The 15933-nt window shown below is 39.9% G+C and overlaps 1 protein-coding gene and 1 pseudogene across 2 annotated transcripts; both read right to left on the bottom strand.

Annotated features, from left to right (window-relative positions):
* Positions 1 to 1315: 1315 nt before the first annotated feature.
* LOC145467890 (uncharacterized) lies at positions 1316 to 11043 on the bottom strand. Its single transcript, XM_081451513.1, has 4 exons — positions 10393 to 11043; positions 8000 to 8104; positions 7686 to 7757; positions 1316 to 6997 (listed from the first exon to the last, which is right to left on the bottom strand). Exon 4 carries the CDS (start codon positions 6981 to 6983, stop codon positions 2469 to 2471), a length of 4515 nt encoding a protein of 1504 aa, XP_081307639.1. The 5' UTR covers positions 6984 to 6997; positions 7686 to 7757; positions 8000 to 8104; positions 10393 to 11043; the 3' UTR covers positions 1316 to 2468.
* On the bottom strand, positions 7539 to 14334 carry LOC145468592 (uncharacterized; annotated as a pseudogene). Its single transcript, XR_014042233.1, has 4 exons — positions 13326 to 14334; positions 8000 to 8104; positions 7686 to 7757; positions 7539 to 7636 (listed from the first exon to the last, which is right to left on the bottom strand). The product of XR_014042233.1 is annotated as an uncharacterized LOC145468592 (transcript).
* Between the last annotated feature and the right edge of the window lie 1599 nt (positions 14335 to 15933).

A 15933-nucleotide genomic window follows, 5' to 3' on the forward strand; every position in this document is an offset into this window, starting at 1 on the left:
CATGGACAGTTGCAAATGAGCAGTCGCAACTTCACATTTCTATCTGATTACAAAAACTAAACTTTTACTCTTGTTCCAAGGAGTTGAATAAAAAGGCCAAACCACAAGGGGTTTGACAATGTTCACTCATTATATACACTATTTACACTGAACTGCATTACGTCATAATAAACAGGTCCGTTTACGGTGCAAGTACTGAGAGGTTTAAGCCAGAAGTCATTTCAACAGCCCTCCCCCCAAGGTTTCAAAAAATCTAGACACAATGTCCATTATAGTGGAAATTGTTTTCTTCAAACTCAACCAAATCTGGGATAAAAAAAAGATGCACTTGTTTAAATATGACTTGTTTTATACTTGAAGTGGATTTTCTAGCCTTCGGGAACATTAAGAACAACATCATAGTAATTGTAAACCAAGTAGTTTCTTTAATCTCAATCCTTCTTCTGAGAATAGCATGAGCCTGTGATTTCCATCAGTGATGTTGCTTAATAACATGACTTGACCTGCAGATGATGACTATCAGAGTGTTTACACCAGTTTGATTGAACAATAACAATCTGAACGTTTTACGAAACAAATCTCAATTTTGTTCCTGGACTGAAATGATCACTGAAAATATTTTAGCAAGATGCATCTGTTTTCTCCTCATCACTGCTTCACCATGGCAACGGACCTGTCTAAGCTAAGTAAGTCTTTGTCTGAAAAGTTTTCAGAAACAGTTGCATCAGTTTCTGCGCCATGAGTGGAACATTTGGCTCAATTTCTGATTGAAAACATCCGTCATATACACTATTTACACTCACCAATTCGCACAATTTGTGATTGAAAACTTCATTGATAACTCTGATTTTGTCCATTTTTAACTACACCATTTTGAGCACACAATTCAATTGTGAAGACCCTGAAAACCACAGCTTGACGAAAAACAAACGATAACAACTAACAGTTGGCCTATACTAATGACCCCCAGGAACTGAGAACAGGCAACAATTTGTCAACTCTCATAAGTTGAACTGAAACTGTCAAGCAAGCTAGTCACAGTGGAAGCACACGAAAAATATCTTTTCAATGGTGGCAAAACAATGAAAAAATTTGTTTGCAGAAACATGTACGTCTCTGTGCAGCAGCCTTCATGGTAAGCACGTTTCATGCTAGATTGTCCTTTTGTCGGAATTTCACAACAGCTTCACAAAACCTGAAAACTCAAGAGAACTTTTTCTCTTCCAAGGAAAACTGAATGAGAGGCATTACACGATGCAGTGGTTCCAATAGTTAATGTACAAGCAAACCTGTGTACAGCAGACACCTTTTTCAAAAGACGACAGTAGATAAGGTCATTTCTATTGTTTAAAACCTGTATCAAACAGACACTAGTATCATATTTTAGATTCTACCAACCAACACACTTGATACAGGAAAAATCTTATGCTGCTCAGGTATTGTTACCACTTATGGAAAGGACCTGTGATTTGCCATCAAAAAAGTTAATGACGTCCTTACGATAATAAAACACCAGAATCTGAAGAAATTTCAACCAGACGATTTCATCGCAAGAAGACATGTTTTCCTAAAGTAATATGTCATGGAAACCTGTTTTATTTGGTTACTTTGTACTAGGCAGCTTTTACAACATTCCCTGGGGGTGTTTGCTTAATACAGGTTTGACTGTACAGAAGATAAACTACGAGGCACCCCTCTTGTTTTTGCGCTACAGGTTAAACTCGAGCAAGCATTTTTCTCGTGCTTTCTTTCACATCAAATGCAACACTTGAAAAAGAGGAGTTGTTCTTAGTCTACCAAAAACAGTTCACTTTTTATGAAACTGTCCCAGAATGCAAAAGCAAAACATCTCTGTCAATGGACTATTTCATACACCATGAAACCTGTTAAACAATGCGAACACTGCCTAACAAGAATAACCCGTTTAGCTAAACAAGTTTTGCAAAGAAACTAAACCATATTACGACAAGAATGTTTGAAACCACTGCAGAGTGTCATTCGCGTGAAGTACAGTGAATTCTGGTTTTCGGAGCCCCTTGATAATTCAAAGCAATTTTTGGCCCCCTCAGAAAAACGCTAGGAGTATTTAGCCCTTGACTTTCCTGATTTTTGAACCAATTTCCATTCCTACAGGAAGTTCAAAGAAGCGGATTCCACTGAAGCTGTAGAAAAATCGTCATTATTTTGTATGTACTTCAAAAGAGCTACAAATTCTTTTAGACCAGATACAATTCTAAAGTCTTTTGGCAACATTGAATAAATAAATTTTGCCTTCCTCTTTGCTGACTAAAAAGTTGAAAATCTTTTCTTTTGTCTTGCCTAACCAAGATAATAGCGTCAAGAATTTCAACAAATAAACAAAACATATTCATTTGCGCGGCCAAACATTACTAGAAACGCAAATGCCAGATTGGAATTAGAAATTGACCTTTGCTCAAAGAATATTGCAGTTTTTAGCTCACAACAGCCTATCCATACAAGCTAACTGTTAGATTTAGAGAAGGTGACGACTTACAATCTGCAAAGTGTTTCCTGAGATCAAGTTCAAGGACTTCACTTGTACCACCGTGGTCATTAAAAGTAAAGTTCAAAGCAGTTATAGTGTCGCTTTCTGCCAGGCTGTTACAGAGACCACACAACCATTCTTCACTCACTTTAATGTAGGTGCTGGTTACAGTAACATTGACAACTGTTAATGACTTGCTTCTTCCTAAATCGACTCCCAGATCAAGTGGCCAGTCTCCACTCAGGTCACTGTAGTTGTTGAGTGTCAGACTTAGTGTGGTTAATGACGTGTTTTTTGCCAAACCATCACCCAGATCAGGTGTCCAGTATTCACTCAGGTCACCGTAGTTGTTGAGTGTAAGACTTAATGCAGTTAAAGAAGTGTTTTCCGCCAAACCATCACTCAGACCAAGTGTCCACTCTCCACTAAAGTTACTGTAGTTGTTGAGTGTGAGACTTAGTGTAGTTAATGAAGTATTTTTCGCCAAACCATCACCCAGACCACGTCCCCAGTCTTCACCCAAGCCACTGTAGTTGTTGAGCGTCAGACTTACTGTAGTCAATGAAGTATTTTTCGCCAAACCATCACCCAGACTACGTCCCCGGTTTTTATACAGGCCACCATAGTTGTAGAATGTAAGACTTACTGTAGTTAATGAAGTATTTTTTGCCAAACCATCAAAAAGACCAAGTGTCCAGTTTCCGCTCAGGTCAATGCAGAAGTCGAGTGTAAGACTTAGCGTAGTTAATGAAGTATTTTTCGTCAAACCATCACCTAGACCACATGTCCAGTCTCCAACCAGGTCATGGCAATCATTGAATGTAAGACTTAGTGTAGTCAATGAAGTATTTTTCGCCAAACCATCACCCAGACCACGTGTGCAGTCTCTACTCAGGTCACGGCAGTCATTCAATGTAAGACTTAGTGTAGTTAATGAAGTATTTTTCGCCAAACCATCACCCAGACCACGTGTGTAGTCTCCACTCAGGTCATGGCAGTCATTGATTGTAAGACTTAGTGTAGTTAATGAAGTATTTTTCGCCAAACCATCACCCAGATAACGTGTCCAGTCTTCACCCAGATAACGTGTCCAGTCTTCACCCAGGTCACAGTAGTTGTAGAATGTAAGACTTACTGTAGTCAATGAAGTATTTTTCGCCAAACCATCACCCAGACCACGTCCCCAGTTTTCACCCAGGACACCGTAGTTGTAGAATGTAAGACTTAGTGTAGTTAATGAAGTATTTTTCGCCAAACCATCACCCAGACCACGTGTGCAGTCTCCACTCAGGTCACGGCAGTCATTGAATGTAAGACTTAGTGTAGTCAATGAAGTATTTTTCGCCAAACCATCACCCAGACCACGTGTCCAGTCTCCACTCAGGTCACGGCAGTCGTTGAATGTAAGACTTAGTGTAGTCAATGAAGTACTTTTCGTCAAACCATCACCCAGACCACGTGTCCAGTCTCCACTCAGGTCAGTGCATTCGTTGAATCCAAGACTTAGTGTAGTTATTGACGTGTTTTTCGCCAAACCATCACCCAGAACAAGTGCCCAGTCTACTCTCAGGTCCCTGTAGTTGTTGGGTGTTAGACTTAGTGTGGTTAATGATGTGTTTTCTTCCAAACCATCTTCAAGATTGCGTGCCCGGTATAAACCAGAGAAATCCTGGTTAGAGATGTTGAGGCTTGTGCAATTGTGCTCGACTGATGAAGATCTATTGCTTGTGTCATTTCGATCTTTACAAATCCAGGCATCTGAGGCCACACTACAGTCTTCAAATGCAAACAAATATTCGCCATTAGACGTCAACTCGTGAAGAGCACTGTTTCCACCTCTGGTTAGTTCTCCCCAAATGTTGATACTGAGAGAGGACAGGGTCTTGCATGGCTTTAAATAAGTTACAAGACATTCAGCGACACTTTTTGTTACTTTTCCATGGATGTTCAAAGTGACACAAGAAGTTGACGATGCTAACAAGAGGTTACAGAGAGTGTCTGCCCCAGCACAACTCAACTCGCCCCAAAGGTTTAAAGTTAATGACTGAAGTTCAAAACCAGGGCAAAGACGAGCCACCTGTGTCTTTGATATGGTTCCAGTGATGTTTGGATGAAATGCAACTGAGATCTTTGTCTTTTTGGCCTCTAGTACTTTCTTGGCAACAGTCACCCAGTTGTCAGGAAGCTCTCCAAACAGTTTCACTTCCAAAGAATTCAAAGCACTGTTTTCCAGAAAACCTCTTTCTAAGGAGATAGCAGCAGAATAGCTTACTTTGCCATAAATGATCAGAGTGAGGGATTTTAAAATGGATTCTGCTACAAGTGTTTCGCCAAGAGAAGTAGCTAGTGAATCCTGCATCTCACAATAGATGATGAGGGTAAGAGTGGTCAGAGATCTATTGGACAAGACTTTTTTCAAAGCCCCTAATGCTTCAACACTCAGTGAACTATAAATCTTGAGGACAACAGACGTCAATGGTGTATCTGCAGACAATCCTCTTTCTAGAGCACTGGCCCATGCCTCATTACGCTTATTTATCAATTCCAATGTTACAGTTGTTAAGGTCTTATTAGCAACCAAACTGTCACCAATCATATCAGCCCAATCCGAAGACATATGAGATGCTGCTCTAAAAGTAAAGGAAGATATAGTTGTGTTTCCAGAAAGTCCTTTAAACAAAGTAGTCACAGGTGTTTGCATATATGACGAACCAGATACACGAAAGGAGAATGTTTGGAGCTTTGGACAGGAAACTAAGAATTTAGCAAAAATTTCTTGATCTTCCTCTGAAAGCATATCGGCATCTAAAACTTCAATGTTAAGATGAACAGGGTGCTGTACTTGTGGAAAATTCCTGCAGGCTTCTACGACCATCAGAAAGTTTACATGGATCTCTTCCATTTCTATACCTAAGTTCCTAATTTCTACAGTCGGTGGAAATGGGATGAAGGAACAAAGAGTCATTGCCATTTGTTCAGCACTTTGACTTTCACTGAAACTTTCAGTAAAAAAAGTAGCTTCATCTTTAGAGCACTTGAGCCAGTCCCAGTCTTCACTCGCAAGCGTCTCACCGATCTGTTTGAAAAGAACACTAGCGTCCTTACCTAGGATACCAGACACAAAGAGAAACACTTGCCGGTATTTGACAGTGATTTTAGAACACTTGAACTTCAAATCAACGACACTAGGGTCCTCGCCCAGGATTCTAGATGCAATGAGGAACTCTTCTCGGTATTCATCAGTAACATGCTCTTGAAAATGTAACTCAAATTGACAGAAAACATCCACTCCCTCTTTCAGTAGCTTGTATGCGAGATATGTTGCAGCCAAGTACTCTTGAAAGGTCTTGTGAAAAAAGTGATACTCGTGTTGTGGATTTATCTTCTTCATACTTGCTTCCTTGAAAACAAGGCCAAGTCCCCGAGCTGCTAGATCTTTAATTTTACTTTCAAATTCTGCCAATTCATCTTCACGAAAAGAAAACCGATCTTCTAGCAGGCATCTCCAAGCTAACTCTCCCAACACTAGTAAACTGTCTTCAAATAGTTTCTCTACGGCTTGGTCATCACCAGGTGCTTCCAAGTTATGTTTTGCACAATACCTCCTTAAAAGACATCGGATGATGATCTGATAAAGTTCTGTGCGAAAAGATGGCAGTTCTCCTTGATAGTCCTCAAAAACAACACAGAGAAGAAGTAGATTCAATGGGTTGTTTGGCAGTGCATGAAGAAAACTATTTTCTTGGATTGCTTCAATAAGCCTTTCTCCCTTTGATAGATTCTTCGAACCAGAATGACTAAAATGCTTCCTGATGTACTCAAAAGCATCTTGTTCTGTAAATCCTTCAATTTGGTAAAGAATGTCAAAGTCAACCTGCTGTTGCACTACAATTCCTCTTTCTTGACGAGATGTAGCCATGACATAGCAAAATGGTAAAATTCGTCTGTGAAGTAATTTATCCACATGAGTTTCAGCCGTTTTAGGAAGCTCATCAAGACCATCCAAAATGATTAAGATCTTCTCCTGGTTATGAATATCCTTGATGTAATCCATTATCTCTTTCCTGACCTTTTCATCCGCATCTTCCGGGAGAAGTTGTTCACTAATGGCTTCCATTACATCTCCATGGATATCTCGACATTTCAACAGTAACACTAGTTCAAATACTGGAAAGGAAAAGTCATTTGAAATCTTTTTGTTTGTCCAGTCGTGAGAGATCTTGAGACAAAATGTTGTCTTCCCTATTCCGGGGCTTCCTTCTACTAGAACCATGGCATCCTCACCTTTGTCGAGAGTCTTGAAGATGTCATACATGTTAACTTCACCCCCTTCAAGCTGAAAGTCTGTTTTTTTTCTTGAAACGATTGACAATCTTGTGTAAACATCTTCAAGAGGTAACTTGAACGTGTTCTCCCAAGGAAGTGGTTTCAAGAGTGACCGTTTGTTGTACTCAGCTTTGAGAATTCTGAGAAACATAGAGAGACCATGGCCTACAAAAGAATTAAACAGAACAAATCTAGTCTTCCTCTCTGATTTTCTTTCAAAGTTTGATATACCACATTGCACAAACATTTTTAGCTATGTCGTACAATCATAACAAGAGTTAACCAACAATGATCAAGCATTCAGTTTAGCAGACAGTCATGTTTGTTATGTCTAAACTCGTCACCCCTCCTTTGGTTTTCTCCCCTCAAAGTCTTTTTTTTAAATTTCTCTACCCTCTTCTAGTCCATTTGATGAGTGCATTCCTTCCTGCATAGTACATGTACCTCTCCCTCTCTTGGGAAGAGTGGTGACCTCGTGGTTAGTGTGCGCAACTCTGGATCAAGCGGTTTGGGTTTGAGTATTGGCTGAGGACATTGTGTCGTGTTCTTGGCCAAGCCACTTTACTCTCACAGTGCCTCTCTCCACCCAGGTGTATAAATGGGTACCGGCAAATTAAATGTTGGGGGTAAAGCTGCAATTGACTTGCTCCCATCCAGGGAAGATGATACTGATAATTCTCATTATAAAATGATGCAAAAATTTTGTCTATTCAGGAGGACCTGTTTTGTTTTTAAGCAGTAAATTCACACAAACGGAATCAATGACATGCTTGCATTGCATGATGTGAACATGGCATGTGTTGACTATAGGATAATTAAGACATTAATAAAACCTTTTAATTTACAATATTACCTGTATCACTATCACTGGATAATCTATGCCGCTTTAATGGAGATGTTGCAGAAGTTCCTCTTTCAAAAGATCCTGCAAAGAAACATTGAAAGAACAGTTGACTTATATGTTTTCTCTAATTACGTTCCATGAATCCTAAATAAAAAGGCCTCTGAGAAAATGAAGTTGTGATGTAATGACAACCCAGATATTGCAATGCTTTAACTAATTTCTTGTTTTGTCACAGCTCTAAAGTAAGCAAAAAGCCATAATGTTCAGTTCAGTACTAATTTTGTCTCCCAAGGAAGTAAACATGCCTTTACCATATATCTTACCTTTATCAGCTTGAGCTGATAATCTTTTTCGCTTTGGAGCCTGAGTACCACTAGGAGATGGTTTTATACTGTGTACTGAGGGTTGTAAATGTATCCTGGAAGGACCTATAACATTACAATGTATGTTAATCTGTCAGGGCTAAAACTTAACTTCAGTGCCTGGTGGCCAGCCGGGTGAGTATCCTTGATTACTTAGTCACACAGGACCAAATATGTGGCCTTGAAATTTCTGTAGTTGCATTGACATGACTATACTGTACATCTTACGGCTTTTAACAGGGCTTTAACCAAAGAAAAAGAACTCCAAAAGATGAATTATGCCTGGCTCTCAGACATTGATTACTCATTAATAAATATCAATTTTGTCAACAAATGGACCAAAACATGGCATCCTCTGGGAAAACCAGCCACAGCCACCCTTTCGTCCAGCTTGTTTGAAATGTTCGTAAAGTTTTGTTATTATTGTAATTTCTGTTGCCTTTCTGAATGGTACTTATGATGAAGACTGTGAGTAAGCTGTCGGTCGACAGGTTACTGATCAGCCACCAACAGGCTACCAACAGGTTTAACCAACAGTTTGTTAAAACAAAAAGTTTGCTGTAAAATAGACAGGACTAGAGTATTATACCCGATCAACAAAATGGGTTCAAAATAGAAACAATATTATTAGCAATACAACTCGTCACAAACTTACAGCTCAACAGTCAACATAGAAAATATTGATTGTAAAATATTCTTTAAAAACTTAATTTTATATCAAATTTGTTACTGTGTAACTAACACACAAGAACATCTTAAATTTAAACCGTATAAAGCAGATTTAATCCAAAAGTGAAAAAAAAAAACAACAACAACCAAATAACACTTCCTTGTACAAATCCCTCTACAATGCAATTTGAACCCTGACATAATTTGAGGGCGAATGGTACTTAGTCACCCTTTCCATTATGGCGGCAAAAATCACGTAAATACTCTCTGCAATGCTGCTGCTAGTCCTAAGCACTGATTACCAAAATTCAGAAGGACATACCTTCCTATTGTATTATAAATCTTATGTGCAGTAGGGAGAAACAACATCGAGGTAACTGTTATGTGCTACCGACGATTTACCGACAGATCACTGATAGTTGGCCGACTGTTGGCCAACTATCGGTGGACTGTTGGTCTGTCTTCTGGCCAAAACCTGTCGGCCGACAAACAGCCAACAGTCAGTCGACAGACAGCTGAAAGGTTTTTTCGGGAGCTCTTCAAAATTTTTTAGTTGACGGCAGCTCACATTAGTCGTTAATCATCATGGAAGTAACTGAGGTTAAGCATGATGCTCATAGCAAACAGCAAAAAATTACCTCTGATTTTGTGGGGTTTCTTTGAATCCTTATCAATTAAATCACACAAAAATAGAAAAACGCCTCCAACTATTCACCAAATACAAATATTTTCACTCTACCGCACAAAAAGTTGAATACAGACAGAAAAAGTTTCATTTTTACCATTTGCTGTAAACGTCTTGCTTAACCTCTCTAACAAATGCAATGAAAACAGACTGCAAGGTACTCTGGAAGAGTCTGGAATCGTGTGGCAACAGAGAAATCACAATAGCATCTCAACATGGATGGATGGGCTTGGCTCAGAATTGTTTATGGACTTCCCTTGAAATTTTCCACTAATGAACTAATCATTCACTGAAGACAGTGAAATTAGAGTTGGGGAAAAGAAAAGAAAGTTGCCCAATTAAATTACTGCTTATTTTGTATCGTAGTCGCATATCGGGCAATTTAACCTCAATGTTTTAGTCACACCGGTAGGTTTCAAGTTGCCACTGGCGACCTAGCCACTGCCAAGTTTTAGCCCTGCTCTGTAAATGGATGAGTAGTTCATTCCTCTGCAGAGATGACTTTGTAAACGGTCCAAGCTCTCATAAGTGACCACCTGGGACATTTGAAAAAGTGGTCGTAACTAAAGCTGGTCGCTTACAAGAATGAGCTCTCGTTGGCGACTGCATGGTAAAACAATTGAGCTTATGAGAGCTTCAAAAACTCATTAATAATTCATAGAGAGAAAAAAACAAAAGGAATTAATGTTTAATGAGTGCCTTTATATCTGATACGCTACGGAAATAATCTTGAATTTTCACAAATACAATACAATGCAAAGTTTACGTCACAGTTCAAACGGGGTTTCACAAAGGTGGTCGTAACTAGAGCAGGTCACTTACAAGAGTGGTCACAAGGAGAGCTTTGACTGTATAGTGATGGCAAACAAATCCCTCCATGTAAAATCTGCCCTTTTTAGAATTCCAAAAGCTTTGTTGGCAGCTGTTAAGTAGGACACATCACTTTGATGAATTTGAATTATTGAAATTAAATATTCAGTCAAGCCATCTATAATGTTACCTCTATGACCACTGGTCGATAACCACTGCTGTCTTAGAGCATGAGCACTACTAAGTGATGGCTGTTTAATTCCTGTTGAAGTTTTTCCCCTGAAAGAAGCTGCAAGGAAACATTTACTTTAATATTTGTAGAATCAAATTTTGAGTCATAAAATTTAGTCTGGATATCCTCAAATGAAACAAGTTTGCTATTTGGAAAAAAACACCATCTTGAAAAAAAAGCCAACAATTACGGTATGGACTCCCACTAAGTGTGCACAGTAACTAAACAACAGAGTACAAGTGAAGACATTGGCTCTTCATAAACTTACAGACTTACAAACCTGCACTCCAATTGGCAAAATTACTCACTATCTATTGTGTGATAGATCATCAATAGTATAGCAGACACTTCTGAAACTAAATGGCGGCAGATTCCTTTCTTTTGTTTTAGTTTGGTCCAATTTTGTCGAGTTTTCAGATACCTGTCATGTGTTTTACTGTGAAACTCACAAAACCTTGAACAACAAAATGTTTGATGTAGAATTTGTTATTGTGAAGCAAGGAAAAAGCCAATTAGACGTGAAAAAAACTAAACCGCAAACAGCAATGGTAATTTGGTTTGTGGTTTTGAGGTTTGCTCGCGTGTCCTGATTTTTATTGTGATTGGTCAATACACAAAGTTTTTTGACACCGAGTAATTAATAGCTTTGACCAGCTTTTATACTTAATTTTATAACAAATATAGTTAAATGAAATTTGACATAGTTAACGACTAAAAGTTAGTCTGGTCAGTAGCTTTTTTATAGACAGTTGTTAGTGTCTTGGCCGTCTGTTAGCGTTTGTTTAGCGTTTGGTACGTTCTGTAGCGTTTGGTATAGTTCAATGAAATTTTACATAGGCTATGGCCGGGAGCTAGTCTGGTCAGTAGCGTTTTTTGTGGACATTTGATAATGTCTTGACCATCTGTTAGCGTTTGTCAAGCGTTTGATGTGTTCTGTAGCGTTTGCAGCAGTCATGTGGTCGTGAGAGCCCTGGGGCTACATTGTCCAGTGGTATTTTTGGTTAGTATGTGCGTTGTCGTCCCATGTGCTTCCAGTGTGTTTGTCGCTCTGTTAGTGGGGCGTTGTGGATTGAATTATAGTTTAGCGGTTCTCGGCGTTCCCTCCCTATCCCCCCCCCCCCCCCCCTCTTTTCAGCATTTTTTTTTTCCACTGAGCCATCTGGCTTGAGTGTGACGGGTGCCTGTAGGGGGCTGGCCGCGGGGCGCTCATGGCTTCGTTGCAGTTTGGGCAGGCCAGTTGGGTGCTCTCCTCTGACGCTACCTTTATGGTACCTGCCCTCCAATACTTCAATTGGGTTTGAGTTTTAGTTTGGGTTAATGCTATCTTTCTTCAATGGAAGGCTCATTCGGCCATGGCTTGCCACCTTCATCAGTAAGATGCAGTCAGTCGCCCTTTGTTGCAGCTACTCCAGCTTGTGATGATCCCAGTATCTGGAAAAGTCACACTCAGGGTAAGTAGGGACAATGATTTGATACATATTATTTATTTAGAAAATAGCTCAAAGAAAGTACATGCGCTGATTGGTTTAAAATCGTGTTACTGTATCTCAATAAAAATACAGAACTAGCACGAGCAGTTGAGGTAATGATGGGGTGGTCAAAGTAAACAAGCTGTTTTTCGTTTTTCCGTCGTGGTATTTTCTAAAAGAAATAGAAAACATGTTCTCTGTGTTTCTATCAAGTTATAGAAACACTAGTGAAAGTTTGGGAGAACATGAAAAAGCTGTGGACTTGATTCCTTGATTCTGACCGATACGAGCATCCTGCACTTGATGGCTTTGGGTGAAATAAATTATTTTCGGTTGCCTTTTGTCACTACCTGGTTTACCTTGTTAACCATGCAGCCTAGGGTGAGCGTGGTTAATAAAATTATTGAACTTTCACTTAAATTTGTTTTCACTGTTTTCCTTTAACAACCAATTGAGTGGCCTCTTAATTGAACAATTTGTGGGAACAAATCTGTTTTGCATGACAAGACTAAATTTTAGCAGTCATTTAGTCAAAACAAATAGCCTTCCTTCTGTCTGTTCCGTTTATCTTAGACAAAATTATCAAAAGCAAGTTCCTCCACTTCTGTATATCTCTGGCAAGTTGGCCTTTCATTATGTAACAGCATTGTAATAACGAAGCCTTGTTCTATCAGCCCTATGCTTCCTCCTAGGGCCTCCTCGCCATTTTTTCTTTAGGTTGTCTTTTTATATTTTTTACCTCTTTCATTTATTTATTTATTTATTTTGTTTTTGTACCTTAAGTATGACGAAACTAAAATAAACCTAGACCTAATGAACCTAGTCCTGAAAAGAGATTTTGAGAAGTGATGCTAATTGGAGGGCTCGCTGCAGAAATGATGTAAAGCCCTGGCCAAACAGCGCATGATAGTTAACAATTAGACCCGTAGCCCTTGCGGGCTACGGGTCAATAGCCCATGAGGCTAAGCCGAATGGGCTATTGACCCGTGGCCCTTGAGGGCGAAGGGTCTAATTGTTTTAGTATCACCCAACTAGTCGGACAGAAAAGGTAATAATAAAGTTAGCAAATGCAAGTTGAAGAAATATTTATTTGGGAATAAATCGAAAGACAGCGTCACGCGCGATGGCGCCAATTTCGCCACTCGGTGACTATTACTAATAGTCCCCTAGTAGCGTAGCCAATCAAAATGCAGGATTTGCATTAGTCCACTAGTTGGGTGATACTAATTGATGATAGTTGATGACAACTGAAACGCGTGCTATCGTTTGACCAGCAACTATCATGCACTGTCATCGACTATTATAGAGTATCATTCAGTTTGAGCCTGCTCAAATTTCTCATGATAATTGATATTTTTTTCCATTTGACCGCGTGCATGATAGATAATAGTTTTATGATCAGAGGTTTCCCCCCAAATTGACAGGCTGTGGTTGTTGTTGGAGAGAGAAGATTGATGCAAATGAAGTACTCACCTACTGGTCCAAAGATATTGCCAATTAATACATTGGGCAAGGTAACAGACTGAAATTTCAGTCCATGCACTCTCGTGTCCATTATACACAACTCTTTGCCCAGTATCAGGTCTTGAAATTGGCTGAACAGTGCCATCTATAAAACCAAAGCAGTTTTCCAGTTGTGCACCTTTCATTGATACTGCTTCAGCATATGTCTGAAGAACAGCGGGGGCCAGGACGTCTCTGTTCCAATCTGTGACCAGATGTGAGTGGGTTTCATAGATGTAATCTGAGACCTCATTTGAGATCAAACTTAGGACAGATACTGGACGTGGAAATCAAGGAATTATATCGCTGTATCGACAAGGATAGCTTGTCCGCCTCAGTAGCAGGCACAGCCCTTTGAGGCCATTACATAGGCTCCTTTGTCTGCATTTGACCACAGGAGGAATTTGTAATACATCTGCAAGTCGGGGGAGATCAGCCTTCTCTATTCGAAATTCCGCCTTGCAGTCAGCTTGGCCCATATCATCTAAGTCAAACTTATCATACGACTCGTAGCTGCAATCTGGATTTTTCGACTGAAAACAATCGTGAAGTAAAACGAATTCTTCATCAGAAATAGTGTTCTCATTGTGAGATAGCAATAGCATATCTCGGATATTTTTAAACTTGTTCATTTTTAATTAAACGCTTAAAAGAAACTCTGGAAAGACTGTGCTCAGCGATGGCTGTCTAGTGCCGCCGCGACGTGAAGGAAGCTGCTAAAGGTTTGTATTTGGCGGGAACAACGTCGTTCTCGATCCAGACCCTCTCGTACACCGCCGTTGCCGTCGCTCGAAAAATACGAGTTGCTAAAGGTCCCTATTGTCTCTAGAGACAGACAGAGATGACTATGAATGAAATGTGACGACTGATTCTGCTAACTGCTATTCTTACTTACGCAGCCTAAAATGTTACTGTACAAGCATTACCTCCTGGTTAACCGACAATCATGAGGGACCGTTCATTTTTTATAAGGTAGGGGGGGGGCTGGTGGGATTTGGGGGGGGGGCCATGCGAAAAAAAATGGCTTTCGAGGGGGGGCCATCCCAAAAAAATAAGGGGAAAAGGGGGGGTCACATGAAATATTTTAGTAAAACTTTAAAATGGCATGATGTTTGAATATCAAAAAAATTGCTATAGAATAAACATAGAAGGCAGGATACAAATTTATTACAAACTTTCCTTCTTCTTTAAAAAAACGTTTGGTGACAAAAAGCATTTGTAGCTACTGAAAAGAAGTATTTAACACTGTTATTTTCGAATGCAACTTTCACTGGCACTCATCTTCATCTCCGCTGTCGTCGTGTTCTTCGTCGCCGCTTGCGCTGCTATGGGAGTCTCTTTCACCAATGCTGCAAGAAGCAGCAATGCTTTCCGTCAGAGTGTACTCTTCAGGGTACATGAAGGTGTAAACATAATCTCTGACTTCCCGCTCAAGGTTGGTGGTGATTCTGCTTCTTGCAGCATTGGTGAAATAATTTCCTTCCAAGAGCTGTGCGACGTATGGCCCATCTCTTCTAAATATCGACGTGGCAACATCCTCAACTTTAAGACACTCTTCCGGGACGGCCGTTCTAGGAGGGTACACAAGGCATTGTGGAAGATCATTTCCTAGCGGGTTTCCAACACAGATTCCATAAACTCGTTGGACGTTGTTTTCAGTCCGCTTCCTCTTTCTTTCATTTGACTTTCCGCGGTTTTATTTCCTTCTCCTTTTGTTGATGTGCTGTTTGAGTATGCCTTTGAATATGCTGTTATAATTGCTCTTCTTATTTTCTAGTGCTTCCATGTCCTGCGTGACCTTTGTCAACTTAGCTTCTGTACATTTGATCTGTTTTACATTAAAACTGTAGGCAAATTCTTCGCCCTACTTTAAAGCAAGCCCATTGGACTGAAAGAGTGTGGAATCGTGTTCCTTTACATCTTTCAATATGACATTCAACTTTTCCACCATTGCTCTGTGCTCTTTGATGGAGAAGTTCAGTTTTCTTCCATCACTGGGCTTCAACTGGTAGCCTTGCATGGAAAACTCACTCGCCCTTTCTGAACAGCCATCCGCACTTAGAAAGATTGCTTCTTTTGCTTGTAAGATGTCAAACTGCCTGGATCGTTCAGCTGTAAACCTTTTCTTAAATGACTCGTCGCTTTCGCCATTATTGCGCATTTTGGAATGAGCCTCTTTCATGATGCTCATGTAGTAATGCACTCTTTCCCCGATTGGATTAACAATATAAAGAAGAAAGAGCATGGAAGTGGCAGGCTGGTTTTATCTGACCCAGAGAGCGTTGCTCTATTTGCAGATAAGTTTATTGTCAAATCGAAGTTTGTGGTGGATTATCTTCAGCATCTTGAAGTGCTGGAATTTAAAAGGAAAAAGAGAGCAGAAGAAAAGGCAAAGTTAAGTAGGGAGGAGGATTATCCTTGGACTGAGTTGTGCGAAGATCTAACCAAGCCTAAGAAGCTACGTGTTCCAGAACTAAACAAGTACTAAAACCACCACGGGCTGAAGCAGCATTTGAAAAGCAGCAAG

Source organism: Orbicella franksi, chromosome 14 (assembly GCF_964199315.1).
Source record: "Orbicella franksi chromosome 14, jaOrbFran1.1, whole genome shotgun sequence".
Lineage (NCBI taxonomy): Eukaryota > Metazoa > Cnidaria > Anthozoa > Scleractinia > Merulinidae > Orbicella > Orbicella franksi.

Bases quoted from the DNA above. Each gene is read 5' to 3' on its own strand.
- LOC145467890 (XM_081451513.1), bottom strand. From the start codon at position 6,983: ATGTTTCTCAGAATTCTCAAAGCTGAGTACAACAAACGGTCACTCTTG.